The sequence below is a fragment of the Thermobia domestica genome, chromosome 6 (assembly GCF_964235325.1).
Source record: "Thermobia domestica chromosome 6, izTheDome1.hap1.1, whole genome shotgun sequence".
NCBI classification, from domain to species: domain Eukaryota; kingdom Metazoa; phylum Arthropoda; class Insecta; order Zygentoma; family Lepismatidae; genus Thermobia; species Thermobia domestica.
Window position 1 is genome coordinate 249,784,093 of NC_137459.1, and position 27,803 is coordinate 249,811,895.

Sequence of the window (27,803 nt, forward strand, 5' to 3'; positions counted from 1 at the left end):
CAAAAACCATGACGCCACAAAATACAGATCCACATTACTGGCCTATAAAAAACCTTAGAATGACTATCAGCTTATTAATTAGCATTTTGTAGATATTATCTGGCTTACTTTTTTAAAGAGAAATTAATGGCGAGCGTACTAAAGTCACTGCTACTTTTTAAGTAAGCTAACTCATGAAAAACGAGTGCGCTCGCCAGGGGCTCGCCCACGTGGTGGGTCCAGCAAGTTCGGACCTTCCCCCTCTTTCAAAATTTGGTAACTAGACATATATTTGTACACTTCCTTAATAAACCTATTCATTGATATTGGATAAAGATTTTGACCTTACATTTCATTTTTACTTTTTATTTCCTTACAAAATAATCTAGTTCTATTAATTTGCTGAGAATATAAGTGGCAATACTTAAGAATTATTTATCGTTTTTATTTATTTATTTTTTTGCAATGTATAATACAGGTTCAGTACTACATAGACGTAGTGACTTGTAGTATTGGAGCTCTCCTGAGAAAAAGATTCTGGGTGCGCGCCTGATGCACGCTTGCAACCGTATATGACATCGAGTAAGTGTATAGACAAGTTATTGTTTTCTGCTTTTTAAGTATTTATATTTAAAGCTCAAATCGTATTTTCGTTGTTTTTTTGGCTAAGAATACCATCAATTAGGAAAGAAAAGTCAGTTCAAACAACAAATAATGTGGAAAGGAACTGGAGGAGACGAAGGAATCAAACGAAGAAGCTAGATATCCAGGAACACACAAGTTCACGTTTATGTATTTATTTATTTATTAACACAGATGTTGATATTCATTTTGCATGTTTTGAACATGACTCTACCTCTTTGCTTTTAGTGTACGTCGGACATTCTTTTGTTCCGTCAAATGTTTTCATACATCGTACTTCAGTGTTACTTAAACTAATCTCATTATGTAAATATCATTTTAAAGAGAAAGTGTATATGTTTATTTACTTAACTTTTACTTTTCTTGACTTCAGAGAGTATTGACCACTCAGAAAAGAAAGTATTGTATTAGTTTCTATTTTAATAAAGTGTGTCCAATGTAATTAAATTTTCAAACTTACATGAAATAATATATGCGAAAGCATGCAGTTACATGTGACGACATACGGACAGGAAGTATAACAACATTGGCAACTGTGCTGTGCCTTCTTAACATTGTACTGCAAGGAGTGAGGAACTCTCTCGTTCCCTCTTCGTCTCGTGAGCTAAATTTGGGTCTACTGTTAGGATTCGAGGGGTGAAAACACCCTCACAGGCTAGGGATCCACGTGTTTGCTGCTCTCATGCGGGTGATCCGACTTTTGATTGAAGCCAGGCTGCCTGAAGTCTTATTTCTAGCTAGCTTCACCAGTTGTCTTTAAATGTGCGTTGGAGTAAACGAGTCGTGTGTGTCAGCTAGGGGTAGGAAGTGACAAAAACATATAGTATGGCATGTTTGAAGTGTGAATTTTAACAGCTATCAAATATCATTTTCCATGTCTTTATGCACAGTGTGTATCGATGGTTAGCAAAGAGGTTTGGCTGCTGTGCAGTATATCATGGCATTTAAATTGCGGAGGTTTTCTACCTATTGCGACAGGTAACGATTTAGGGTCACATCTTTTCTTGTATTCTTCAATTCTACATATCGATTTGCTAAGCTGGGTAAAATGCACAGATGATAAGTGTTTACTGTCATTTAATTGAGCCGGCTAGGTAAGTACAGGCTTGATAAATGATAATTATAATCCATCTTTCTTTTGAGAGCTCTGGAGCCTCATATAGCAGTAATAAAATAATGTACATTTAAAAACTTCGTATTTTTTTGCTGTTCATTGCTTGCTTACATATGGGATTATACTGCCTACGGGATACTATAGTGTTAGCGAGAGGAAGTTTTAGGAGAAAAATGTGTATTGACGTTACTTCTGAATGCCACTGTGTGTGTTTTTATTCGCATAATAACAATTTATTCTGTACTACGATGTACAATTTACTTTAAGTTTGTTTCAAATTGTTAAATAAACATTGGTTGCTTGATTGGAGTTTGTCCCGTTTCAACCGAGACTGTGTGAAATGTGGACCTAGAGCCTGTGCTGATGATGAGATCCCGACCAGATTAACTCTCACTGGTAATCAGAGCCGTGTCTTTTGCACTAGAGGGGCATGTGCTCGCCATATAGCAATGACGAAGCGCATTAAATAAAAATCGAAAGTCGATTTGAATATCCTAGTCGTGATGATGGCCGCATACCTTGAACACACTATAATCATTAATAAAGAAAAAAATAATTTCTGATTCTCAGTGGAAGTAGATGTTTGGTTTCCAGTTAAATGATAGGTCAACTTTTTGTATAGCATAATGGCTGAAAAAGGATATTGGACTAACAATGTAATCTCGTCAAGAGAGGACTAACAGCTTAAATTATGTGTCTACATTACGCAAGATAACAATTACAATAACATTAAAATCACAGTTACATTATATACCGAAGTCGGAAGAAGATATTTGGACCTCCAGAATCTTTCTAAATTGATCAATGTCTCTGGACTTGCCCTCACATAATTTGATGTCCGGGGGGTCTTCCAGGACGTTCTTTTTCTCTTTCTCTGAATTTGATTTTGCTTCAAATTTCTCCTATCCCTGACTTGAGCAGAACTTCATGCAAAATCATTGTTAAGTCAGTCAATTATTAGGTATCACAGTCTACATTGTTTTTTTTAGTCAATATTCAAGTAATTAGTATTTTTTTTTGTAATATAATGCTGAAAGAGGAGTAACCAATTAATAAAAATATGGCACGAGACTGAACTAGAACCGCTTGTCTTGAGTCTTTCCTAAGTTTTATTTTACTTGGCGGCGTTGGCGCAATAAACGATAGGCTTTTTTCCAGAAAACTTTTGTCCGGGGGAAAGAGAGCTCAAGATGTGAGGGGGCTGCATTGCAACACTATTTTGGTATATTGGCAATAGCATTTTTTTTTTTTAAGTTAATAGTAGTGGGGTTCCGTCCTGAAAGTATGCCTCATGAAACATTGTTAGACGATGCTCATTCCTAGCATGCTGGATGTTTGTGTCGGATTTGTCTAGTAATTTACCAGGGATCAAATACGTTAGCCACTTCGCCACGAAAATACACAAATGTTAACATTGACAGTTGTGCGATAAATTTGATGGTTTGATATTAAAGTAAACAATTTGAGTTTTATTTTTCGATATAGTCCTCGCGAAATGCAAGTCACTTGCATCAACGTTTCTCAATCTTCGCGATTCCTTCTCGAAAATTAGTTTCTTCGAGGCTTTCAAAAATAGTCTTTTACTCACTGTATAACCTCTTGAGTCAAATTTTCGTCCTGCCAGGAAAGTTTGGGAGAGGACGGTGGCTTAGTGGTAGACCGCTTACCTCTGCTGTATGGGTCACTGGTTCGATCCCTGACCAAGTAAGCTTGTGGTGTACAACATCGTATCCGTGGGTTTTCTCGAGTACGCCATTTTCTCCAACCTTTTCATTCCACAAATTATTCCATCATTCACTTGCTTTAATCATCCGTCTCCCTTAGCTAATGGGTATAACGTGGGACGTTAAACTTAAGCGTTTCATTTCGCTTTAAGTTAAACTTTGGGTTTCGGAAATATATGATAGTCAGAGAAAGCTAGATCTGGTTAATAAGCAGGATACGGAAGTAGTTCAAATAGCAGATTGATCATTTTTTTTATTAGCAAAACGGCTCTTTCTCTACTGTGGAGTGACTAAATGCAGCACCCATTTCGCGCAAAGATTTTCCATGTACAATTCATTACTCAAAATGAACTGAACCTGCACATTTCAGATGCTTGTAGCTTTTGTTAACTCGCGCATTTTTTCAGTCGTTTGTCGGCTCGAAACAGATAATGGAGTTTGTCGATGATTTTGTCATGACAAAGGATGATTTGATCATCTTAATCAAAATGCCATGACAATCTTCCAAAAGTCATTTCGAACGGGGCAACTGTTTTCCGTGATGGATCACAAACAGCAGACAACGTTATTTTCAATGTAGCGAAATAATAGGGGGAAAAAATCTCTCCTCCCTGTTGAAATTGACATTTCAAAAACGCAGTGACAAGTGTCCATTTACTTGTAATAAGGAGTTTACATGCCACGTTTCATGCTCCTAACTTGACGTGCTTGTGAGATATTCCATTTTTCGCCGAGATTATAGTGCCCTCTTCCCTTACAATGTTGGGTGTTACTTGTAAAATTGTGACGCGTTACAAGTTACTTTACTTTCCCTTAAAATGTAACGCGTTGCTTACCCCAAAAAAGTAACCGTTACCCTATTTCGAAAGTAACGCGTTACTAACGGGTTACTTTTAGGTCCGAAACTTTGAATATGTAAAAAAAAAAAAAAATAAATAAATAAATAAAATAAAATAAAAAATAAAAAAATAATAAATCTTTTTACTTCAATTTTCCTTACTACTACTACTACTACTACTAATTATTATTATTATTATTAATTCTGATATTCCCCTATCATCGTAAATGTTTAGAATTGTAGGTTGATAATAGTAGAGCTGCTACATCCTTTCATGCGGACAGTTACTTTATTGGAAACTTGATGTGCTTCCTTGACTTTATAAACGCAATATTGCACGCTCTGAATTGTTTTATGTAGGTGCAAGAACAAATTCTTAGTTGACAGCTATATGAACATTTTTATATAATGTAAACTGACTAAAATGCGACACTGCGTTAGAGAAAATGATTGCATATTATTATTCTGCTAAAGTAATTATATAGTAACAATATTGTTATGTAACATTAAAAATATAGAATATAGAGAAGCATTACACTACAACTAATAAAATGAGAACACATAAACTGAAGGTGAATCAAAACTTACTAGTAACTCAAAAATCGATACATGATTTTTAAAGCTAGTTGTTCTAAACTTTATAATCAATGGAACTCGAAGATACGCAGACTGACCTGAAAGAACTCCAATATCACACACCATCACAAACTATTTTCTAGTAATAAAGTAGGCCTGCTCATCATAATATAGTTTATTCAGATTAACCCCTTCCCGTATAACGTTAATTATGGCACACTAGCTGTTGATAAATATTTCCCGCCGGCCACTTCAGGTACTTTACTTTTAAATTCTGTCCACCATCATCCCCAGCTTTTAAGAAAAAACTGTTCTTTCAAATGTTCGAAAGGTAAAATATTTTCGTTCTCTATCTCCATAAAAATAACACCAATCAAAGTAAATTAGACTACCATTGCACTCAGTTCACATGTTGAATGTATTTATTTGGAGATTTCGAAATCTATGACAAAATATTCCAGGTGTTTGCAATCAGTACATGTGATTTCCCTGATCTATACTCACCTTCGAAAAACAAGTGGTGCTAAGAACTTGTCTGTTTCTCTGTGTGTCGAGGGACTGACTGTCAGTCACTAACATACGTACTTCATGCTCCTTTGCTCAATTCCGAGAAATTCATTTACAGGAAAGAAACATTTGTTTCCGAAGAAACATTTGTATCCGAAATGTAACGCAAAAAAGTAACACAAACTAGGTACGTAACCTAAAAATTTGTAACGCGTTACCGTTACAGTTACTTTGGGAAAAATGTAACTCGTTACTAGGAAACGTTACTTAAAAAGTAACGCGTTACTTGCATTACGTTACTCCCCAAAACTGCCCTTTTAGGATATGCATTTTATACAAAGTAACGTAACAAAAACCTAATTCGAAGTACACGATGACCATATTCAAAAACTCATTTCAAACAGCTCAGCCATTTACACTTGATTCGATCTAAGATCTGTTTCATTTTTTAAATATATTTCCTTGTTTTTTTTTCTTTCGAAGAGAACGTAACTGAAGCGTTTTGTGCGCGATTTCAATATCTGTTCCTTCTAACTGGAGTTATAACTGCATCAGCCAGCGTCGTAATGATGCCTGGAAATAAAACTTTAGTGCTTGATGTCCCCCCTGCATCATTCAGATCAGTACTCATATCCTGATGTGTAATCATGGGCAAAAGGTAACACAATAATGCATACATAATGGAAGGTTTACTTAAATTCGTAAACTTAGTGTAAAATGTAAGGTTGTGAAAATTCTTCAAAGAATGAAGAATACATGTGTGTTTTCTGTATTCCTAATTAATCCAAAGATAAATACTATATAGCTAATGAAAAAGAAAGTACCGTTCAGGAACTCATTGCCTATCTTATATGAAATTACAAAATCTCGCTTTATTAACTTTCTCAGCTTTTGCAAAATGTTCGCCGTTGTGTGTATATATATCAGTACGTAGAAATTTAATTAACGCTACATTAAGATCCTTACTTCTAAAGAAACTCCTTCCTATCTTATATTAACAGTGGTATTCTTCCAAGCCAGACGTTTCTTGCTCAATGGAGAGAAAGCAGAAAGATCTTTGTTACGTTTGTGAGAACTTATCTTCGGTTTCAGTTTAAACTCCTTTGTACTCATGCGTATCTTGTTTGAGACGACTGACAACTATTTGAAGTTTTGGTATCCCTGTAAGTTCTACGATCGAAATTTCCCTTTCGTTAATCAATATGCAGCTACCCATGACATAAACAATCCAGATGCATGACATCTGTTTGGATAGTGATACACATTTTTCAAGCATTTCGTAGAGTTTTCGTCTAGATCACACTGTTGTGAAATTAACTATACTTCTTAAAATATATTATTTTGGAAAAATATTGTGTATATACGTAAACACACATGTTAGTACCAGTTATTGCTTTGGTTTTACGTTAACGCCGCCGGTACGATGTTTCTATAAAATATGTTATACTTGTGTATCATCTCTTTTTATGTGGGTTGTGCACCTATAGTAATTTCTGTAACTTGTTCCAACATGGACAGAGTAATTTGCATACTCTACGAAGATGGTTTGATTAAAAAAAAAAACTTAGTTTTCCTACTAATATATGGATATAATGTCATCTGTATATGTAGTCGTAAAGCTCCCTTTCTATGAATATCACTGTAAATAAATGTCTTTTCTCAAGAATGTAGGAAGTTTCAAGTTTATGCCAAAAACATAATAGCTGATGGGTTTTTACCTTTACGTGTTCATTGAAATATGCGTGCTGTGGTGAGGAAAAGAGTTCAAATAAACCTGTTCTCCCCGTGCAGAGAACCGACGTTTCAGCTAGTTTGTTTATAGTGTAGCACTACATATACCTTTTGGGTTTGATTTCCTATGAGGGCACAGTTTTCATTACTGGTGCAACATTATAATTCAATTGAGAACCTTGAATGGATGAAGAACTCTGATTTTGGTATCATTAATAACATAATTATGAAAAGGATTTATGTTATAACCAGATATCACCCAGATGCAATAGTACGTACTCTTTTGTAAAGTATCCCGATCATTCATTGTGTCTGCAGTAATTAACTTTTGGCAACTATTGTTGTATTTACGAAAGTTAACAGTTTATCTTTGCTGTAAAACTCTGTTAAACGCACAGTGTTGAGCGTAAGTTATGACAATGATGACGACGGACATATATGGGTCATTTTTTCTTTCGAGTGCCACTAGACGCCATCTTTGAAATTATCTAAATTCTTTATTAATATTTTTGTTAAAGTGGATAACTTAAAAGCTCGTGGATTTGACGTAGAACCACATTCAGCAACAGAACTTCCCTGAATTCGGGTTCCAGAAGTTTTAAAACAAAATTTTGAAATTTAGGAAGAAAGAAATATGCCTTTGCCAGCTTCTCGTAATGAATTTTAGTTACGCAAGTAAAGCTGTCATCATCGCATAAGATGAATTCACAGACTTGATTGTATAACAGTGCGTTTACATGATTGAATTTTTTACATACAATTATTCACAAGGAAGCTTAATTGTATATTTTTTGATATTTCATAACATTATACCACTAAAATAAAAATTAGATTTAACTTGAAATAAAATCTAAGGCTACTACAGTATTAATAAATGATATTATTTGAAGAATAACTATATAATATACTGTCTTAGGAAACATATAATCATGGTTAAAATACGTTTTTCAACAAAATATTGTCAGTTGGCGATCTGTGCTACCAAACAGAAAGAATAAAAGGTACGGACCACCACACTAAATTTTCTCGCTCCAATTCCTTAAACTAAATCATGTTGTGCTATAGTTATTAATGAAATATTTTCTTATGAAATACGAACAAAATTGAACTGCATTTATGGAACTTCAACCAAAGGAAATTCATTCCCAAAAGTATATTACCCCCTGTAGATTTTCCACAAGAAATGACTTATTCCATATATTGGGGTTATTAATGAAATGGTTGTTTATAAAATAAGAACAAAATCACACGATGGTGCTTTACAAAATTGAAAAAAAAATCTCAAGAGTAAACTATCCCTTGCGGATATTCTTATGGAAGTAAATGATGCAGTAATATAAGAATAATAATGAAATATTCATGAAATATGAAAAAAATCGCCTGAGTCGTTTTTGAGAAAGTAATCTGAAAAGAAACTCATCCCCAAGAGTAAATTATCCTTTGTGATTTTTTTCGGGAGGATAATTTACATAACATTTTAGAGTTGATAATGAAATATTTATTTATGAAATGTAAACAAAACCACCTAATTAGTTTTTTGAGAAATTCGTTACAAAAAAAGAAAGAAAGAAAGAAAGAAAACATCCTCAAGAATAAACTATGCCACGTAGATTTTCAGGCCAAATAAGTTACGCAATATTGTCAGGTTATTGATGAAATATTTATTTATGAAATATGAACAATATCGCCTGAGTCGTTTTTGGGAGCGTCGTTCGAAATAAAATAAATCATCATAAGAATTAAATAAACCAAGGATATGGAACTTCTAGGGACGAATGAGTTATATCATATTTTTAAATTATTAATGAAATATTTATTTATGAAATATGAATGAAATCGCCTGAGTCGGTTTTGAGTCGTTTCGATGAATTTCTACATCTCTGGATTGGACGTGTTGGTGAGGATGACCCAGCTTTGTATTTTTGGCCCCCCAGATCACCTGATTTAACGTCCTTTGGATATATATTAAGGACCTTGTTCATGTACCCTTAGTGCGTTTGCACACGACAACGATAATATCGGTGGTCCCACCGATAATGTCGGCGGTGAAATCGACTTCAATGTATTCAAATCGTAGCTTGCACACGCCACCGATATTATCGGCCGTTCCTCCGACACGCAGATGCTGTCGGCCAAGCCCCCGATACTGTCGGCGGTACCGCCGACACCGATTTTGTCGGGGGCAATGTTTTCTTATGATTGGATGCACACGCCACCGATAATGTCGGCCGGCCAGCGGGTTAGATGAAGAGAGTGACAAGGCGCTGTGTATTTTTGTTTTTTTTTCTTTTCTTTGGAATTTTGTTGTTTTTCCATTTTTTTCTATTACAATTGTATATTATTATTATTATCTTGTCCTATAAACAACTTTGGAACAGCTTATTATTTTTTTACAGTCTCTGTTTTGGAGTAGCTAATTCCCTTTATTAAATAAATATAAAATGTGGGAAGTCTGAAGAGTACTGATTTCCCTCTAAATAGTTATCAAATAGAATATAGGAAATTTACGTAACCAATTTCCGTTGATTATTTTCTACTCCCTTTTTTTTTCTCTCTCTCTTTGATTGTATCTTTTTAAATCTACTAATGCATTTAAGTTTTATTATATTCTGGAACTTAATTCAAGCGTAATTTTCAAAGTTTGATACTCTGTGAACATAAGCATATGGAAAAATCCTGATTATACTTACTTTTTTTTATTACATCAGAATTGTGTGCACACAATTTTCCCGGTCTCACTCGATAAGCAATGATTGAATAGAATATTTATTGACAAGTAGAATTATTATTATTATTATTTTGAAACGAACCTAGGATAATCAAACGTTCTTTTCAAAGCTCCCGAGGACAAGTGACTCATTTGGCATTCTCTTGATTGTGATCTCAAAAACAGGGATGTGACTCCACGCTTCACTTGTCGCACATCTTTTCTCTAACTTCCAACGCTACCCCCATTTTTTAAAAGAATTTGTGGAATGGCGAATGGAAACAAAGACCAGAGCTATGTATGCAAGTTTTCCCTCTCCCCTTTGTACCGGGATCGACCACCTGATAGAGTTCTCCAGTTTAGCTATAGTGAGTGGGCGAAAAGGTTGTGTGTTCTTGTGTTCTTACCTTTCTAGTTTTGCTTACAATTTTAGAGATGGCAAAAATTTTTCCGTATGATATTTTAACCCTTATCGAACTTGTGGAATGCAGACCTTGCATATGGGATAAGACAACAGACTCTTTTAAGGACAAAATTGAAAAGCAAAAATTATATTCCTACATCAACATATTTATAGACATGCGACAATAATTTTGGACATGAGTGTACCTTTATCGCAACATTGTAGGTAACTCAATTCGTTTAAATTTATAGCCAATGTAATTTTGTAATTTTTTACCAATGTGACTCATATATTCACGAATGTATTAATAGTCTTGATGACTACCGTATGCATATTTTGACAAACTCTCCTCTGAACCGTCATTATTACGCTTCTTCACATTTTCACACATTGTAACACCACTTTATAACTTATACATGCCTTATGCGGGTTTGTTTAATAAGCAAGTTAAATGCTCTTTGTGATCCTAATGAAAAAAAAATATTGGAAATATATTTACAAGCATATTTGTGAACCGCGGCGCAGTCTTACAAATATTGAAAATCACTGTTCCAAGTTCTTTAATGTTCTTTGAAACGCAAGTTCATTTATTTTGATTCACTCATGGTCCAACTGAACCGATGTCACTCGTATAGGACTTCTGAACCATTTCCCGTATGCACAACCAGGCCGGTAGCCAGCCCAAAAATGTAGGGGGGAAGAGGCAGAAGTTAGGGATGGCCCGATCCAACCATATTATAGTTCATCACCATATTATAGGTCATTTGCAACCCTACCGTGAAAATTTTAGGAGGGGGCAGCAAAAATTTAGGGGGGCCGCCTCCCTAGACCCCCTTGGATACGGGCGGATGGGCCTGTGCACAACCTATAAAATTTTCAAAATCAGCCTCAACACTTTTATTTTCACTTCAAACATCAATAAACAAGGTTCTTCCAAGGACACCTTCAAATTATTAACGTGTTCTGGGGGAGCCAGCACCGTTCTGAAGTTAAAATTCTATTCATTGTTGAAGATGATCTCTCGACTGAAGCGGTACCGATTGGAACAAGCACACGTTTTGTTGCCAGAGCTGACAAATTAGGAAATATAATGGATTTATATTCTTCACAGGAAAGTTTCATTAGAAATCCCTTGAAGAAACTTATTCTTTCAATCGTTTGAAAGTTCTATATTCAAATAGGACTTCTTCGCACAAAACATGAAATAATTGTGAAAAATCGCCTATTCAGGCTCGGATCAAGGCAGAAGTTTGGAGGGTGTTACTCGAAGTTTAGGGGTGACACTCCCTATCGGGGGGGTCTGGCGGAATTCTGACTGGATAAAGCACTTGTTTGTATAATTGTTCGTCAGAGTTAAAGCCCGTCGACGGGAAAAAACGTTCTTTTCCATTGAAAGTGATATTCTAGAAATTATTGCCATAACGTATACCCACTCTTGAATATTTTAAAATCTTTTTAATAATAATAATAATAATAATAATAATAATAATAATAATAATAATAATAATAATAGACTTACCTTATTGCAACTGCCAACATTTCTATGGGTGGAATACAGGGTCTCATTTCTGTATGCTGGCGTTGAATATGGTTTCCAATTCTTTCTATTAAAAAATCAAAAGTTTGTGTGGACATGTGATAGTAATTAAAAGATTTTGCATCGTCTTCGCGTAATTTCTCATATAGTGTATAAAAAGCACCTTCTACATAACGCACAGTCAATAATGGATGAACCCAAAGCTTTCGCGATCTACATTTCCTGTTTGTACGTCGTAAATACAACAAGGCAAGAAGATATCTCTTGTTGATAACTGGACTCATCTTCTCTCTTTCACGTCCTGTCCAATACTAGTCTCAGCGCCGACATTATCGGCCACGTGTGCAAACTATCGCCGACACCGATATTGTCGGGGCTTCCACCGATATTGTCGGCGACGTGTGCAAAGTACGCCGACACCGACACCGATATTATCGGGGCTTCCACCGATATTATCGTTGCCGTGTGCAAACGTCCTTAGTGCGTTTGCACACGGCAACGATAATATCGGAGGAACCACCGATAATGTCGGCGGTGAAATCGACTTCAATGTATTCAAATCGTAGCTTGCACACGCCACCGATATTATCGGCCGTTCCTCCGACACGCAGATGCTGTCGGCTAAGCCCCCGATACTGTCGGCGGTACCGCCGACACCGATTTTGTCGGGGGCAATGTTTTCTTATGATTGGATGCACACGCCACCGATAATGTCGGCCGGCCAGCGGGTTAGATGAAGAGAGTGACATGGCGCTGTGTATTTTTGTTTTTTTCTTTTCTTTGGAATTTTGTTGTTTCCATTTTTTCTATTACAATTGTATAATATTATTATTATCTTGTCCTATAAACAACTTTGGAACAGCTTATTATTTTTTTACAGTCTCTGTTTTGGAGTAGCTAATTCCCTTTATTAAATAAATATAAAATGTGGGAAGTCTGAAGAGTACTGGTTTCCATCTAAATAGTTATCAAATAGAATATAGGAAATTTACATAACCAATTTCCGTTGATTATTTTCTACTCCCTTTTTTTTCTTTCTCTCTCTCTCTCTCTTTGATTGTATCTTTTTAAATCTACTAATGCTTTTAAGTTTTATTATATTCTGGAAATTAATTCAAGCGTAATTTTCAATGTTTGATACTCTGTGAACATAAGCATATGGAAAAATCCTGATTATTATTACTTTCTTTTATTTACATCAGAATTGTGTGCACACAATTTTCCCGGTCTCACTCGATAAGCAATGATTGAATAGAATATTTGTTGACAAGTAGAATTATTATTATTATCATTATTATTTTGAAACGAACCTAGGATAATCAAAAGTTATTTTCAAAGCTCCCGAGGACAAGTGACTCATTTGGCATTCTCTTGATTGTGATCTCAAAAACAGGGATGTGACTCCACGCTTCACTTGTCGCACATCTTTTCTCTAACTTCCAACGCTACCCCCATTTTTTAAAAGAATTTGTGGAATGGCAAATGGAAACAAAGACCAGAGCTATGTATGCGAGTTTTCCCTCTCCCCTTTGTACCGGGATCGACCACCTGATAGAGTTCTCCAGTTTAGCTATAGTGAGTGGGTGAAAAGGTTGTGTATTCTTGTGTTCTTACCTTTCTAGTTTTGCTTACAATTTTAGAGATGGCAAAAATTTTTCCGTATGATATTTTAACCCTTATCGAACTTGTGGAATGCAGACCTTGCATATGGGATAAGACAACAGACTCTTTTAAGGACAAAATTGAAAAGCAAAAAGCATGGCGAGAAGTTTATGCACGCCTTGCCGAGGATTTTGAAGTTAAAATTCTATTCATTGTTGAAGATGATCTCTCCACTGAAACGGTACCGATTGGAAGAAGCACAGGTTTTGTTGCGAGAGCTGACAAATTATTAAACATAATGCGTTTATATTCTTCACAGGAAAGCTTCGTTAGAAATCCCTTGAAGAAAGTTGTTCTATCAATCGTTTGAGAGTTCTATATTCAAATAGGACTTCTTCGCACAAAACATGAAATAATTGTGAAAAATCGCCTATTCAGGCTCGGATCAAGGCAGAAGTTTGGAGGGTGTTACTCGAAGTTTAGGAGTGACACCCCCTATCGGGGGGTCTGGCGAAATCCCTGACTGGATAAAACGCTTGTTTGTATAATTGTTCGTCAGAGTTAAAGCCCGTCGACGGGAAAAAACGTTCTTTTCCATTGAAAGTGATATTCTAGAAATTATTGCCATAACGTATACCCACTCTTGAATATTTTAAAATCTTTTTAATAATAATAATAATAATAATAATAATAATAATAATATAATAATAATAATAATAGACTTACCTTATTGCAACTGCCAACATTTCTACGGGTGGAATACAGGGTCTCATTTCTGTATGCTGGCGCTGAATATGGTTTCCAATTCTTTCTATTAAAAAAATCAAAAGTTTGTGTGGACATGCGATGGTAATTAAAAAAAAATTGCATCGTCTTCGCATAATTTCTCATATAGTGTATAAAAAGCACCTTCTACATAACGCACAGTCAATAATGGATGAACCCAAAGCTTTCGCGATCTACATTTCCTGTTTCTACGTCGTAAGTACAACAAGGCAAGAAGATATCTCTTGTTGATAGCTAGACTAATCTTCTCTCTTTCACGTCCTGTCCAATACTAGTTTCAGCGCCGACATTATCGGCCACGTGTGCAAACTATCGCCGACACCGATATTGTCGGGGCTTCCACCGATATTGTCGGCGACGTGTGCAAAGTACGCCGACACCGACACCGATATTATCGGGGCTTCCACCGATATTATCGTTGCCGTGTGCAAACGCACTTACTATCACAATCATTAGTCGAGCTGAGGGAACGCATCGATGCTGCAGGGCAGACCATTGATAGGAAGATGCTACAAAATGTATGAAACGAGGTCGACTACTGTCTTTACCAAAGGTGTCCGAACTCATGAGGTCGGCGCTCATGAGTTCGGAACTCACGCTCACTTGACCTCAACCTTACGAAGTGAGCGTGAGGTCAGACTGGTGATGTGAGTGTGAGGTTGGATCAAAATAGACATCTGGTTCTCCCAATAGCAGGGAGAAGTATATTATAATTCGAAAACATTGTAGATTTGTTTGTTCTCTACACAAAAGCTTATTTTTCTCTATCTGAAGATAACACCTGCTGTGAAACGACCATCGGTAAGCTGGGTGTATCTTTGGTCCGCTACCTTTTCTTTTTCATTGGCCAACTTGGGATAGAAGTTTGTTTCTTTGTCATCAGGTATTTCTTAGAAGCAAGTAGCAAATAATCATAGAATGTCTTGATGTTTTGTCAGGCACATTGGAGTATTTGGCCTCGAAATCTGATCAAGAATATTCATCATTTAGTATCATGAAATAACCGATTAAATTAAATTGTATTTTTTATTTACCTACATTTCTAAAGATACATTACCGCCAAAACTGGTTGGAATATTTTCCTTTGTCCCTTTAACTATAGCTTTCTCTTGTGATTTCGCTTGCCATTGTTTAATAGGGATTTTGTAGGCTAAGACAGTATTTTATTTACAAATTTTCTAGAGGGGAGGGGAAATCTTGAATCTTTGGCTAGCAGTTAACCACATGAGAATTACAGTCGTTTCCCGACCCCACCCTCGGCCGAGTGGAGCCCATCTATCCAATTACTTGGGCGCAATTTCCCGCCGAATATAGTATTCGCCCCCAAAACAGAGTGCTTAAATTCTTAGCGAGATTCCCCCTCCCCAATGAATTTCCACACTGGTTTGCATGTCGAATACATTGCAGGCTACATCACTTAGTAGCCTTGTCCATTCTTTCTAAACAGGATCAGTCTATACAGTATTTTCAACCACCTTCCGTCATAATTTTATCCTTTCAAGCCACAGAGAATACATTCATTCACCTTCACAATTGCCGTTCTTAAAAGGAAAATTATAGTATAATTAAAAGTGCGATTCCGTCATTTTGAAAGAAATATGCCCTCTCTCCCCAAAAAAGTCTAACGGGTGCAACTAACGCCCTAAAACCAGCCTGTGGGCACCCCTGCCTGTTCCAAATAGAAAATAAAATTTACATATTTTCTGGGCGAGTATTTGAGAGACATTATTACATCTTGATAAGTATATAGAATTTCATATACACCGACTATTTACTTGGAAATAAAATTCATATATAGTTAGCAAGTAATTTTTTTTTTTTTTTTTTGTATAAATATATCTACGCAGAACAGCCATAAATAAATGTTTTGTATTACTAGGGTAAATATGCCAGTCCTCGACCACTTAACTCATTTTCGTATAATCCTTAATCGTTGTTCAGAGAGCGGAACAACTTAGCAGGATGCAACTAGCTCACGTGTGTTCCTAAAGCTATATTTCATCTATATTTTATCCAAAATGGAGATAACTTATACCATTTGTGTAATATTAGCCGGACAAACACCTATGATTGATTTATTTTTAGTGTTCGACTAGAGCCGGATTTAATGTTTTGCCGCCCCTAGGTCCAAAAGCGTTTGGCGCTCCCCTTCCCCCGTCGATGAACAAAATTTTAACAATACAAAATAATCATATAGAAAAAAATTTTATAAATATCTTCGTTTTTGTACAAATTTTAATGCATTTTTACTTTGTATCCTATAGAGAAAGATTTGCATTGTTACAAATTCATTTTTTAAAGTAAAATTACAGAGAATGATTAATTTGAGTTTTACAATCTAGTACAACAATAATGATAATTCAATAATACAAGAAATTCGTTTTGAATTTTCGACTGTACGTAATAGTTTTAATATTGAAACTACCGAGAGTGTGTCTAAAATGACCAGAATAACTGTTTGCACTGTTGAAATTTATCTAGAGATTGGTAAGGTGGCAAATGTCGAGGGTCACATGCGAAAGAAAACTTAGGGAAGGGGGCGAAGCGCATCATACGGACTGGCGTCTATGCAAATGTCTACTGCAAGTATAAGGTTAAAATTTTACTTGACTTCGACCAATGATTCAAGCCATAGATTTGCAAAATCAATTATTTCTTGGAGAGAGTCATTTTTACTTATTATTATTATTATTATTATTATTATTATTATTATTATTATTATTATTATTATTGAACTTTTACTTTTTGGGGGGGTCGCGGTGGCTCAGTGGTCGAGCGTTCATCTCTGATGCGTAGAATCCCGGGTCCGATCCCAGCCACCGCCAAATGGACTTTGTGGTGGACAAAAATCGTGTGCGTGGGTTTTCTCGGGTTCTCCCGTTTCCTTCCACTATTTCATCCATTATTTCATCATCACCGTCTCTTTTGGCGTAACCGTTGGACGTTAAGCTCAAAGATTTCATTTAGAATGAAGGGTTACGAGAGATGACAACTATTCTTAGATGCCTAACCAGATTCCAAAACCTACTTCTCGCTAGTTCTTACCTTTTTTTTGCAAGATGTGTTGAATCCGCAAGTTGTAATGTACTTCTATCATTTCCGATTTCGGTGGAAAGATAAAAATGGTAACTAAAGGTATTCTTGGGATGTTTAATTAATTGCAAAAAAAAAATCTCTATTACAGTTTTTACTTTATAGTGATCAACGTTAGAACTGGACGTGGTTGATTTCTGTTATTTTCAGTTTGAATAGAAGGTTAAGAGTAAATGTGAGAACTTTTCTTAGAAAACTAAATCGATTCTTTAAAATAATCTCTCTCTCTCTTTTTTTATATAGTTTTTGATCTTTGTAGATCAATACTGAGACTGGAAGTTCTAGTAAATTTATATCACTTCCGATTTTAGTACATTGTTAAAGATTGAGATGAAAGGTCTTCTTGGGACGCTGGGTCAATTGCAAGAAACAATGTATCGCTATGTTATTGTCTTTGCTCTATAGTAATCAATGTTAAACTGAAAATGGCTAATTTCTACATCTGACCATGGGTAAATCATCTTCATTAACGAACTTTTCGAAATAAATATTTTAGCTATCGATCCCAGAAGACGGAATTCAATAATTCACTTACATTTAGTAGTTCGCGTGTGAAGCAAAAGTCGTACAGGGGTACGAACTAATATTACAATATTGTAAATCCCACTTCGGTGATCCTGATAAATCGACGTGTGTTTGTCATATTTGGTTGTATTAGGTAGTAATATTTTGGAAGAGTGAACGTTGAAGTATTGAAAGTATAGGTCGTGTGATGAATAGTTTTTGTTATGTTGAGAAAGTGGTATCGGTATACCTTGATATTGAAAACAAGAAAACATCGAAAACTATCCAAATACTGAAAACTATCGAAAAATCCCAACATTTCAAACTATCCATCGATACATCGAAATATCGCAAGTCCTACCCACGACGCTGTGCACCAAAGGTGCGCGTGCTAGCCAACAGGCTGGCGGGAAGAGCTGTGCCCAAACTCACGAAATCGGCGCTCACGATTTCGGAACTCACGCTCACTCGACCTCAACCTCACGAAGTGAGCGTGAGCGTGAGTGAGTGTGAGGTCAGACTAGTGGGCTGATCGTGAGGTTACAATGATGTTGTGAGCGTGAGGTCAGACTGGTGATTTGAGCGTGAGGTCCGACTAATGATGTGAGCGGGAGGTCAGACCGGTGAGGTGAGCTTGAGGTCGAAATGAGTTTGTGAGCGTGAGATCAGACCGGTGAGGTGAGCATGAGGTCGAAATGAGTTTTTGAGCGTGAGGTTAGGTCAAAGTGGTCACCTCTAGTCTGGACGTTGTTGTGTGACTAAAGAGGCACATATAGAACATTTGTAGGGGGTCCAGAAAAGTTGGTGAGTTTGTGGGCATTTTCATATATCTCTCATGTTTGTACGTGTAGTACTTTGGAAAATATAACCTTTTGAAAACTAGTGTATCATTTATAGTAGCCTTGTGTTGTTGTTGTTATTGTTTTATTACTGTGGTTTTGGATTAACAGTAACAGTGTCTTTCAGGCACATTTAAATTATATTTATTAAGATTTGAGTTCGTGATTTTTTGTAATAATAATAATAATTGCTATCGATCCGTAGACACATCTTGATATTGTATGGTTGGTGCGATTGACATACCTTAGTCTGGTGGGAACCACCCTCTCTAACGCAACCAATGGATAGATCAAGATCACAAGACGCCATAAACTTCGTGCACATTCAGGGAACAGGCTTGGGTATCTAATCAGTCCAGAACTAGTGTGTGTTAGAGAGAGAGTCGTGTGAAGATGTGTACAGTGGAAAACACATTTGCGAGTAATTTTTATTTTCGATCTCAAATTGGAACATTGCGCTAATCTAGCTGTGAAAAACTACCAACAGTACCTTTGGGCCAGGAGTAGTGAATGAACGCATCATACGCCGTTGGTTTGTGAAATTCCGTGCCTGTGACGCAACATTGGAATAAGTCTCCTGGCTACAGACCAACAGCTTATTTTAGTGACTTCTTTAGGAACACCGTGAATACAGACCCTCGCCAAATGTACTGTAACTACAAACGAGTTTACGAATACATAATAACGCTGTCATTCAGTGGCTTCGTGCAATCGCTATGGTAACGAAGTTTGCCTCATAGGTGCTACATAAGTTGCAATAGTTGTCATCTGGAAGTATGTAGTTCTCTGAGTGGACGGGAAAATCGGGAAGGTTTCCTGCACCGGATTGTCACTTCTGATGAAGAATGGTTTTGCTACGACAATCCTAAATGGCCAGGACATTAGTTTGGCTTGTGACTGATGTCCAAAATAGCTTTTGAAACTACCCTTCCATCCGAAGTACCAGGTTATCATAAAATAAGTATTGCTGTTCAGAGAACTCTGGAGACGTAATCACTTGACAGAATGCAACTAAACTTGGTAGGTGCATATTTGGGAACATGCAGAAGCGATTGATGTAGAAAACAAAATTAGTTCCAATTTTCGCCACCAGAGGTAATTGTGGCGCTGTACAACGCCATGTAAGTGCAGCGTGGAAGAAACACGACACTAATGATGATAAATGATAAGAAAGACTGTAATTACTTTTCCAGGCGCTTACTCACGTCTGCATGTGTTTCAGTGATATGGTTTTGAGAGCCACTATGTGCCGAAGTAAATTGATGGTGATCCGAAGTTAACCTCTTTTTACTTCCCACACTCTGTGTTGTGATCAAGATGTCCGGGGTTCGATTTCCGGTAAAGACACACGTGAGTCAGATTCCACGTTAACCCTGTAGGTCCCGTCCTTAGAACGACATCTTCATCTCATACCGTACTAGTCACTATGCATTTTCCTTGCTCAGGGACCTCCATATCATCATCATCGCTCATAACACATCGCTACACCACAGGGTTACTAATAGGAGTACAAATCAATGCCACGCGTGGCACGGGGACATAATTACGGTCTTTCTTTCATTGAACATCACTATCATTTGTTTTCCATACCACACTTATCGTCACCGAAAAGTTTGTTACTCTGTCTGGGGTTCCTCAAGGATCTCATCTGGGCCCTCTGCTATTTCTCCTACTTATTAATGAAATTCCACTTTTTATTGAAAACTCTGAGATTCTCCTATTCGCCGATGATCTCAAATTATATTCTAGAATTAATTCAACTGAAGACTGCATACAACTACAACAAGACCTACAGCGAGTTCAAACATGGTGCGATGACAACAAATTAGTAATAAATATATCCAAGTGTAAATCTCTGTCTTTTACGAGAAAAAGAAATCCTATCACTTTTGACTATACACTGAAAAAAACTAAATTGTCTAAACCAAGTACTGTCAAAGATTTAGGCGTTATTTTTGATCCTGAACTAAATTTCAATCAACACATAGATATGATAAACAGCGCATATAGAAACTTAGGTTTAATTTACAGAATAGGGCAAGATTTCACCAGTGAGACAACGTTTACAACACTTTATTTTACATATGTTAGATCAAAATTAGAATATTGTTCTACAATATGGACCCCCAATAACAAAAAATACTCTGAAGAAATAGAAAACATCCAAACAAAATTCTTGAAAATGTTTACATACAAAAAAAACTAATTATTATCCCAAATATTTTTCCTACAATGATCTAGTAAACAACTTTAATTTTCAAACTCTAGAAAAAAGAAGAAGGATGTTGGACTTGTTATTCTTATACAAGTTAATAAACAATAAGATTGACTGTATGGAGTTGGTCTCGAAAATATCATTACGGATTCCCACTTGCAAAACAGAGTAGAAAATACAGGGATATTTTATTGTGCAAAAGCCAGGAGCAATATATTACATAAATCCCCTATGTGTAGGCTGTGTAAATTATACAATGATATTGTAAATAAGCTTGATAAAGTGGATGTATTTAGTCTTTCAGAAAACAGGTTCAGATCATATGTGAAACAAGAAATTTTCTGTAGTAATAATTAAGAAATTTATATATGTAACGTTTGCTGTATGTACACAACACTGTAATTGGGTATTAAGCCTGTTGTGTTGTATATTAAATAAATAAATAAATAAAATAAATACTTAACACTGAATCGAAAAACAATAGCCTCTGGAGGCGAGATTTGAGACTAATCTTTTCCCGGAATTTTGGAGGAAGTTTGCATTTTAGGGACCACAGGAAAGACTAACATTTAACTTCGTTTTTGTAAGATATCCAAGAATTTTAAAGAGACGCTTCAGTTATAAAGGCCCCTTCCCCGTAAATCTGCTACTGACCACGGAGTATTAATAACATTAGTAATCAATGCCACGAAACCTACAGGAGGGGTAATTACAGCCTTATCATTTATCATCACTAGTGTCGTTTTTCTTCCCCGCTGCACTTACTAGGTGTTGTACAAAGCCACAATGACCTCTGGTGGTGAAAATTGAAACTAATTATGTTTTCTGCACCAATCGCTTCTGCATGTTCCTAAATGTACTATCAGAATTGGTTGCATTCTGCCAAGTGGTTACGTCTCCAGAGTGCTCTGAACAGCGATATTTATTTCATGATAACCTGGTAGTTCTTGTTGCTGGTATGGTAGTCTGTGGTGAATGTGAACTCTCATATATTTTTTTTTTCGCTGAAGCTAGATCATCACTGTAGATCGTTACAGTACTGAATTCTATTAAATATATCGCAGAGTTGTCCACAAGCATCCAGCATTATCAACGACACAGTATTCTCATGTCACTCAATAGACGGTGCAGACTCTCCATGATTTTCAGCATGAAATCTTTGCTTACCTACCGCATTCTCCTGATACATCTCCCATCTACCACCACCTTGACAGGGAACAATTTCTCTGACGACTCTGGGTTGCAACGTGTGTTTGAGTACGACTTCGCATGGAAGACCCTACACTTCGTTTGTTATGGAATCAAATCTTTGGCTGAGCGATGGTAGAGATATTTGGCTGTAGCCAGACATTTACTTTGACGAACCAAACCAGGTATAATAACTTTCTTTTTTCTGGCCTTTGAAACAGACATATGCCAGTTGCGCCAACTCAATAATTTGTCGGTACGTCAATGTCATGATTCTTCCCATTCTACTACTTGAATAATATACCGCATTTGTCTTTCCGATTCTTAGACTTTTTTTTTTTTTAATTACCTTGTACTGTATGTTCTTAGTAATTTTGAGGTTATGAAAGACGAGATATAAGTTGAAAATGAAATCTTTAAGTTTTACGTCCCACGTATATGCCGGCTGGGCTAGAGGAGACGGTGATGATGAGAAATGAATGAAATAGTGGAGATAAGGTGGAAGGAAATGCGAAAACCTTGAGAAAACCAATGATGTGCACCACAAAGCTCACTTGGCGCGAGCTGGGATCAGACCAAGGATCCCATGCAACAGAGGTGAACGAGCCACCGCGGCCCCGAACATAAGTTGAAATTGAAGCAGTACTCGGATTGATATCGAGAACTTGATTTCCAGCAAAGATGAAGACCACAGTCACGCGCACTCATTTTAACACTACTATCTGATCAAGTAACAGTACTATAGATTTCCGGGAAAAAAGTGGATAAAAAATGATTTTTCAGAGAAAATAGTTCCCTTATTCCCGTCAGCTTAAATCTGATTACTACCATTTTATTATTACTATTATTATTATTATTATTATTATTATTATTATTATTAACATTTTCGCCAGAAATTTTAAATATCTTTGCTGTAGACCATGCCAGGGAACTCATCAGCTTTATGTAGATCAGTGGCACATACATTTTGCAGTAATTTAGGTTCTCGCACGCTAAATTTTGATATAACTTTACTCAAACCACTGAAACGACATTGTATTTGATATGCTATCACATCTAGCACACGAAAACCACATTTACGTTAAAGAAGTTTTGAGGATCCCTTAATCTTTTGTCTTAAATTTCGTCACAGTGACGTCGGTCTTTCCTATCTCGAGTACAAACAAATTCAAGCTGAATGGACCAGCTAGATTGCTATTATGTTCATATTCTCCTTCAGTTCAAACTTATTGTGATTAGTTTTCAGCTCTTTATGGTGCCTTTGTAGAAGTTGCACTCTCTTTAGTAAATTCTGATTGCGTCAACATGTTTAAATGGTAAAACCATTAAGTAAGCAAAGTTATAATTCTTACTGTTCTTTTTCAGTGCTTAAGCTTCATCTTTTCATTCGACTTGGAAATCAACAGAATTACCTTATAAAGAGCATTTTGAAATCTCACTTATAAGCCAAAAACTTCCTTCCCATCCATCTTGCTGGAATAACTTTCTTACATTTCGATCATCTGTGCTGGACAGAAAAAAAAGAAACTGTTGAGCATGTTCTACGCTAGATATTGTGCCCAAAAAACACGTACTATCATTTCATTACATGCATTGCCTATACATAAGATTGAAATCTCCCGCGTTCATACAGTAATAATTTAAGATTTAATCCCATGCGCCATGCATTATAGTATCTATAGAATGAATATCATGTGTTTACTTTTTTTTTTTTTTAAAAAAAGAACGCTTTTGTGAGAAAAATAAGTAAACATAATGCCGGGTCATGGTGGCTCCTTCATCTTCTGGACCTCTGATTGTTTGCTAGACCGGTCACCCTGAATTTACGCCCCTGCTGCAGATCCTCAGATTAATTTCTTACGTAGATTTTATAGTTTGTGATTTTCCGGAGCAATGTGGACTTTTAAATGAGACATAAAGTCAGACTGTAAATAAAATACATTAATATCCTATTATATCCTATTCGCACTGATCTTCTACTTTCCGTGATATCATCAAAGTCAAGCAAATTGATGGGAAAACCAGATGGTAGTGACTAGTGAATTCAGCACTAAGCGTTGGGAGGACAATTGGAGAGCGAACATGAAAAAAAGAGGCAGGACTGAAAAAAAGCCCAAATTTGAAATCATCGGTTTAAACACTTGAAGTTCCATGCCAGAAAGTTGTTTCATCAGTGTACATATGGTAGGTGTTTTTCCTACGCGTACAATCTTGTATAAGTGCGTATGAAGCCATTTATTCTTATATCATAAGAATATATACTGTCCAAGATCTTTTAGAATATCTTACTTAATTTCATTGTTTCTGTAAACGCTTATACTCGCGTTGGTAGTAGTAGTTCACGAAACAAAGATAATACAATTCTTTCCCTAAGCAATCCTAGTGTGAAATTTCTGGAAGCAGTGTTAAAATTATCATGTTCTTTGTAGGGTTTATCTTATCCATTGTCTTTCGTTGTTTAACAATTACTTCACATAGCAATCGAGTAAGGTGCTGTATTTAAGATGTAGTAGTGTACATAATAAGTGTACAAAAATAGTACTGAAAAAACTGGAAACAATGCTGCGAATGAGTAACAAAATTGTAAATATTAGTAAACTAATAGAATTAACACATTATTAAGATATAAGATGCTGTTAGGGTGATTCACTGTTGCTGTAATCTTTTACTTCAAGAAAAAGCTCATACAATTCATTATTCCATAGTCATTTTGAACATGTTTAGTGTACTTTGTTAGGATTTGTAATTAGTGTACAGTGCATCAACTACGCATTAACTTCAAACAATTAATTATCACTTGCTTCTTTGTTTGATTTGTTGATTTTCTTGTCATTTGGAGAAGGTAAGTGCTTTGCTGTTAAATCTAATTTGTTTATGACTAATGCAATACTAAAAACTTTCCAAAGTCCCGATAAAAAGGACATTGGCATAATGATATATTACTGTGTAGCCGTAAATTGATATAAACATTAGAAAATAACAAAACGTGAATTTTGTGTCAGGTATCATTATTCCTAATTTAATAATAATATAGCACTGATATAATATTTCTAAAGACTAGGTGGTTATATTTCTTTTGGAGAATCTCGGTACAGGGCAATCGAACAAAATTCAAAATTATATAATATTAAAAACTACGTTTATTTGGAGGCACAGTAATTACTTTCCACTGTGCATTTCCCTGTGCTTCTACAACATTACGCTGGATTCCAGTCTTGTAGATTGGCGCAGGCGACCTGGATTCTATTTCGGTGGAGTTTATATTGTTCAGATCACACGTTAAGCTGTTAGTCTTCGTCTCATATAGCCTCGATGCTAAAAGGGACGCCAAACTCAAATAATTAAAAAAAATAACAGTATTGTAGATTCGAATTTATGCACAAATTGTTTTTATGTAACATGCTGTATTCTGTCATTCAGTACTGTCATCGAAACTACATCGTTGCAAAAAGAGAGTGAAACATGTTGGACTCCATTATTATGGTGAACATTGAAATCAAGCAACAAATTTTGTCATACTGCAGTAATGTTTGCATAGTTACCACAAACGATTCAACCTTATAGTTTATAGTCTTACGATTGGCAGCTCTTTTTTGCACAAGATCTACTATCTAACAATGTGTTAAGTATTGAGACCGTATCGATGGAAGATATGATGGTCAGGATCACCAATTTTCTTAAGTTTACTCGGAATAAAATCATATTTTGAGCATTTCACGTCTTTTCAAGCCCTTCTAATAAGTATTCTTGTTCCGATGCCTATTCTTTTTTCTTCTCGGTACGACCTTGCTAACTAAAAGTATGGAAGTGAGATTTCACGTGAGCTTGTTGGCGATTCCCATGTCAGATTGACGGAGTGAAATGATTTTTTAAATAAATATTCATATTTTACGTTATATCAATTTCAGATTCATAAGTATTGTAAGTATACAAGTAGTTCCTGCCAACAGCCACATGTTTTGCTATCACTCAGTCAGTGATTGTATCCCATGACGAAAGAAGTCTATATTTTGCTGTGCGAGAAAGTCCTCTGACACCGCACTTTGCACCTCCCAGTCATCAGGAAAGATCTTCTCTGCAGGAAATTATAGAGGTGCTGGAAAAGAAGGTTGTCGGTGGAACAGACGTTAGGAAAATACGACATATGAGAAAGGGTTTCATATTGCAGCTCATGGATGGTCTGCCTGCACCGTTCCTTGAGCAACATGTAGGCGTGCAATATAATATGAAGGCACCATGTCTGTTGAATGCTTGTGGACAAATTTGCAGTGCATTTAATGAACAGTACTGTAATGATCCAGAGTGATGGTTTTACCTCGATGGAGAAAAACATGATGGATCAGCCCTACCATAAACCATCATATGAGCAACACCACATGGGGATGGTGGGGCGCGGACAAAATCCAAGAGGACAAAATCCAAGCTAAATTCTGACAAGGCGGACAAAATCCAAGCGGATAAAATCCAAGGAACAGTATCATGTTCACAGCTGTAATATGTGCCTGTGAACACCCTAATTAAATTGTATGTTTGTGTCTTTCTTCAATTGTCATGCATTCTAAAGTTTTATCTGTAATTCTTTAATTTATTGAAATAACATTTCATTTACTTTTAAAGAACTGAAAATCCAATAAAGCATGTAAGATTGTCACAGTAAGAGTGCAGATGAGCTTTAATTACTTATCACATCCATATGAAAATATGTAAAAATATTGTGTGTGTACAAATACATTGTAAAAGTATGTATTTTCTTCTCAATTTTATAATATACAATATAATACATTTAAGACACTCAGCGTATTATTATGAGACCAATCATTGGAGTATTTTAATTCCATTCTTATGAGGTGTCATACAGAAGCCTTGATTTGTTTGTTGGTAGTATTTTATGTATATTTTGAAACAAATAATTGTGATATACTAATCAAATTTTCGTCAGAAATGATCAAAATGTGAAATATGTAGTGTGTATTTTTAATAATGTAATAATGTGTGAGACTTAAATAATGTAAAAGTGTTATCTAGAAAATCGAAATGTGAAAATGTGTCTAGACAAACTAAATGAAAATGTATATACTTATTATTGGTTATTTTGACAAGTGTAACTGATGTAAATACTTTGAGGATAGAGAAGTATTTTTTATCTAAATTATATCTTTTTAATTTTATTTTTACTTTAATTCTCAATAAATATAATAGAATTAAGTAAGTGTATTCTTTTTAAGACTGGGCTGCTTTGCTGTTATTTGTTATCTCTGATATAGCAAGTTAGTGCTTTCATTTTCTGGTTAATTTATGTGAGTATACTCTTTTTAGTCAAAATATTTCTAATCACCCTAAATTGGATTCACCTGGGCATGTCCTAGCAGTGACCAGACTATTTTATGAGTAATTAAAACTCATCTGCACTCTTACTGTGTCAATCTTACATATTTTATTGGATTTTCAGTTCTTTAAATGTAAAGGACATATTATTTTAATAAATTGAAGAATTACAGATAAAACTTTAGAATACATGGCAATAGAAGACGTATGGCAAGATAGCCCCCCACTTCAGAAAATTTAAACAATGACTAGGTCATTCGTTTGTACTACGTTTGTACCGTTTGTACCGAAAATATTTTCGTTTGTACCATTTTCCTTATAGGGTTACTTGAGAGGTTGACTGGAGGGGCTATCTTGGCGCCAAGATAGCCCCCCCGTATCATAGCACAAAAAATTGGAATACACCATTCGAAAGCAAATCGTTTGTACACTTTGCACCGAAAAAAGTTTTGTTTGTACCCTGATAGTTTTCGAGAAACAGGGGATGACATTT

At 35.8% G+C, this 27,803-nt stretch overlaps 1 protein-coding gene across 5 annotated transcripts in view; it reads left to right on the plus strand.

The window, feature by feature from the left end:
* The window catches only part of siz (Brefeldin-resistant Arf-GEF family protein schizo), a 436,074-nt gene that overhangs the window by 120,046 nt on the left and 288,225 nt on the right, over positions 1-27,803 (plus strand). The window contains exon 1 of one of the 5 annotated variants that reach the window (XM_081762748.1): positions 1,401-1,599. The exons of the other annotated variants lie outside the window; for them this stretch is intronic. Within the exon in view, the coding sequence (XP_081618874.1) occupies positions 1,559-1,599 (41 nt within the window). The 5' untranslated portion in view covers positions 1,401-1,558. Of the gene's footprint in view, positions 1-1,400; positions 1,600-27,803 lie in introns of those variants that run through there. 5 annotated transcript variants of the gene reach the window in all.